The sequence below is a fragment of the Gekko japonicus genome, unplaced genomic scaffold (genome assembly GCF_001447785.1).
Source record: "Gekko japonicus isolate JY-2015 unplaced genomic scaffold, Gekko_japonicus_V1.1 scaffold1753, whole genome shotgun sequence".
Taxonomy (NCBI): Eukaryota; Metazoa; Chordata; class Lepidosauria; order Squamata; family Gekkonidae; genus Gekko; species Gekko japonicus.
In genome coordinates, this window is record NW_015164242.1 from 276,240 (window position 1) to 280,831 (window position 4,592).

The 4,592-nt window shown below is 43.2% G+C and overlaps 1 protein-coding gene across 1 annotated transcript in view; it reads right to left on the bottom strand.

Annotated features, from left to right (window-relative positions):
• Positions 1 to 520: 520 nt before the first annotated feature.
• The window catches only part of LYRM7 (LYR motif containing 7), a 13,310-nt gene continuing 9,238 nt past the window's right edge, over positions 521 to 4,592 (bottom strand). The window contains exons 4-5 of the mRNA XM_015408617.1: positions 3,513 to 3,594; positions 521 to 637 (exon numbers count right to left, since the gene is read on the bottom strand). Coding sequence (XP_015264103.1) covers positions 567 to 637; positions 3,513 to 3,594 — 153 coding nt within the window. The 3' untranslated portion in view covers positions 521 to 566. The remainder of the gene's footprint in view (positions 638 to 3,512; positions 3,595 to 4,592) is intronic.

Here is a 4,592-nt window from a genome sequence, read left to right on the forward strand (position 1 = left end):
TTTTCAAGACAAGAGACGTTCAGAGGTGTTTGCCATTGCCTGGATCCACGTCATGACCCTGGTATTCCATGGAGGTCTCCCATCCAAATACTAGCCAGGACCAAGTGTCAGCTAGGCTGCCGCCACAGCTGGCGGAGGAGGGGGAGGTGATGGATGGTATGTTGCTGTAACGGATTCTTCCCAACTCGTCTTATCTTCTAGCTTAGGCCGGTGACCTTGGTACCTTGTTGCCTGGGAACCTTGGTACCTGGGAATGTAGACAAGTTAGGCAGGCTTTTGCTTGTTCCCTGATTGGCCCCGGTCCATCAGGGGGACCCCTTTGAATGATGTATAACTCCCCATTGCGTGGGCTTGCAATCACTTCTAACACAGAATGTATGCACAGATGACCTGCCTTTACTGTACTCAATAAAGGTCAATCTTCTGAATGGGCGTTGTTGGGAACTGATTGCTGCGGAACTCTGACACCAAGATCTGATGAGATCAGGCTAGCCTGAGCTATCCAGATTTTTGTTTGCAATAAAACCAACCACATGACAGTAACAATTAACTTTATTCCCCCAAATTCATGACTTTTGTGTTGGTGCATCGCAGAAAGGAATGTTGTCTAGTAGTAGCTCTTTTCTTGGTATCAGCACTGGAAGAAAAGAAGAGCACAAGTTAGATTTTACATGATTCTTTTAAAAAGAAAGATTATTTTTCTATTAACTTTAACAATAAAGGGAAACCAAATATTATTTTGCCTAAAATCAATTACCTAAACCAGCTACCACTGTGCCACTGGTTTTAAAACATTTTCTGATCATTGGAAAGAAGTCACTACTCTTTATGTCTCTGGAATCTAATAAAGATAACTAGCAAAATGTCAGCAGCCAACTACTATTGTAAGGTGGCACCATTTTTCATTCTCATTTTTCATCTTTAAAACTACTGAGCAAGTACCTTCACTTTATATCTTTGTGCTTAATTCTAGAGTTTCACTTATCTGCATTATATATAGATTTTGTGGAAGAGGAAGAGACAAGAACAGTTAGATGAAGGAAGGGAAGAGGGACCTTGCTTGCAGCGCAGGGCTGGAGCTCACAGAATGCTTTTTGGAGGAAATACTGCAGCCTTCTGGACTGCATCTGCTTCTGGAGGGAGAGGCTGGTTGGGTAGATCCACCCACCGGCTGGGAAGGAGGGGGTTTGAATGAAAGACAAGATGAGCCCTAAGCACCATGCCTATATTTGCATCAATCAGTGGAGGGCTGTCATGGAAGTTACTTTTGAGAATACTGGTTTCCCTGCAGGAGTCTTTTGTGGTTTGACTCTAGACAGCATTTAACACTGAGGCAGACTGTGGTTTGATAAAGTCCTTGTGAGAGAAACTCTCACGAGATTTCAATAAGGCTCATGAAACATTTCAGCACCTTTTGGCAAGTGAGAGTCGGGGAAGGCATTTGCTCCACCTGACCAATCAAATGGCACAATCTTTGAAACTTGGCAGTAACTCTAGGGGCATGGCTACTGTAAAGGACTTCAGGAATGCGGAGTACATAATCCGCTGAGCCTTGGCATCCTGGGAAAAGAGCCGGAGCCAAAAAAAAAAGTGCAGAATGCAAACACATCATTTGAAGTAAAGGTGAACCAACTCAAGATCCGGTAAAGTCAGGGGTAAAGAGTGTGTGCAGAAAGGGCCATTGTGCAGCTTACTCTTATAAGACTCCAGTGAAGGGTGTGCTCTTAATATAGTTTATCTACATGCCCATTCCACGATGACATGGTACACAGATGGAGTAATGAGAGAGAGGTTTCTAAGGTATATGGTTTCTTTGCCATTCAGGGCTTCACTGGTTAAAACAGTGCCTTGAACTGTGCCCATGGGACGACAGAAAGCCAGCACAGATGCTAGCAGACTGCTATAAACATGCTCCTAATGACACCTAGACTATTTCACTCGGAAAATGACAAAAAGCTTTCTGATCCCTTGGGATGACTGTCTGGGTCATTTAAAACAGGCTATTAATATGTTAAATGACCTGAAAAACATTTGCACTTGATTCTTCCATAGTCATCCCAGTCGTGTCATATGCTTGACTTAACTGCTTGGAAAGAGATTGTCACATACGTACACACACCCCTACCCATAATAGCATTTCAAGGACTTTTTGGTGTTAAAACCTTTATCTTTATATCCCAAGATTGCTTCCAATAATAAATAAGTATAATTCATGTGTATCATAAGAGAAACAAAAGTGAAAGGATTAAGGGAAGAAAGTGAAAAAAATGCATCTGAAAAGATGGTAAGAGCACTGCACTACAACTTCTTTCTCAAAAAACAAGGTTTTCAACTCATGCCATTTTCCCACCATGGCAGACTGAAAAGTAAACACATCCAGATATTCCATGAATGTTGGATGCTGCAGAAGAAAGCTTTATTTATATTGGTCTGTTCTGTGAATCAAATCGATTCAAGCCAGTTTCTTTGTACTTTAACCGATAATTTGACTTGACAGGCCACATAATAATTTCTTAATTACACTGTTTCTACAAAACCCCACAACCAACAGTTTAATTGTCTAATACAAACTCTTCACACCATTATTTTTAAAAAGCTTGTGCCTTGTGCCAGTTTGGTGTAATGGTTAAGTGCGCGGACTCTAATCTGGGAGAACTGGGTTTGATTCTCCACTCCTCCACTTGCACCTGCTGATGTGACCTTGGGTCAGTCACAAGCTCTGGCACAGCTGTCCTTGAAAACGAGCAGTTTGTGTCAGAGTTCTCTCAGCCCCACCCACCTCACAGGGTGTCTGTTGTGGGGAGGGGAAGGGAAAGGAGTTTGTAAGCCGCTCTGAGACTCCAAGTGAAGGGTGGGGTATAAATCCAATCTCTTCTTCTTCTTCAGCTAATTTTTAAATCCTGCCATTCACTCTGTTTGACATTCTGCTTTCATGCAGTGAAATGACACTGTTGTGTGACGGGATCTGTAAAATGGTAACAAAAAAGATCCTTCAGCTAAGAAAAAAAAATTACTTCCCTAAACCAGTAATCCTAGACAAAAATACCGAAGAATATATCAGCTTAAATCTGCGGCAGTTCTTTCTGAGAAAATATGCTTTGGACTATGTTGCGTGCCTTCAGCACCAGTGCAGGCATTTCATTTTAAATAAATGTCACTGTACAGCCACCATTCCTGGCAGATCTGGACCATTTGTTCCTTGAAGCAGAATCAACTTGTGCCCACTGGGACAAGGCCGAGAAAAGGATTTCTTGTGGCGATTGCTTCTGCAAAACATGACCTGCAAGTACAATTGGAGTTCAAGGGACAAGAGACTCAGCCTATCTTATCTGTTGCATTAGCTCAAAATACAACTGTCTGCTTCAAAGTCTGCAAATGACTAACTGAAAATGCAGCTGGAGTCCATTAAACGTTTTGTCTGATATATGCATATTTGCTTAAACATGAATACATAAAAATAATCATGTTGTGAATTAAGCATATGGTATTACCTTGCTACCTTCTATACTTACATAGTTTGTTCGGGCCTGTATGAACACCCTGAATTACAGATGTTTGGAGTATAACTTCTACATCGGAACCTATTTTCATAAGCTGTTCAGAAAAAAACAGCATTGATTTAATGGCACAGGATTATTCTCAAAGAATTCCTCCACATTTGTCAAGCACAAGAGAAGCACCAATTCTTTAAAAAAAATTAAACTGTGAAGATTTAAGGTTTAGATCCTATGAACAAGTTCCATGTGCGCTAGACAGCCTCAGCTGCAGAGCTCACTTTCTCTTCTTGTACTAGTACTTCTGTTTGCACAAGGACACACTGAAAACCACTGATCTTGTTCAGATGGAAATGCTAGTCAAGAGGAAGTGAGCTCCACAGCAGAAGCTGTCGAGTGTATACAGACCGTGTTCATAGGATTCAAGCCCAAGCGTGTTACTTTCAGTATGGAAATGCTGGAAGAGCAAGAAGACTACTGTTTAAATTGTACCCATCCGTGAAAGGAATGTTAATAGAGAACTGTTTAGAGAACATGGACAATTCATCATCCATCCCACAGCAAACAAAATGGCTTCATTCATTCAATACTCCAAAGCTCCAACACAAAAAGTATAACAATGTTGAAATGTAGTGGGTTAGACGCATGACGTGATCAGCACAACTTTACTGGTACACAACAAAAGATACAGACACTGGCCGGCAGGCCAACTATATACACAACCAGGGGACACACCCCTGGGTCCCATTGGCGGGTTTAAATCTCCCGCCACGGTCCCATTGGTTCCCCTGTGGAGGGACTAGGATTCTAGTCCCCATTGTTGTCTCGGACTCAAGCTCAGGAGTGTGCGCTGGCCTCTGGTGGCGGTCAGCGGACACAACATCCCTCCCCCCATAGTCCGGATCCTCCCCTATGTTACATAGTCTTTTAGGTACACTAGGGGCCGCCGTACTCTTGCTGACCGTCTTGGGGTCCGATCTGGTACCCCCGGGGTTCCGGCCTCCGGGCCGGGATCCGGAAGTGGTGCCCGGGCCTCCGCTTCAGCCGCCTTCGTTTCCGGGATCTCCTCCGCGGCTGCCGGGATGCTGGGGCTCTGAT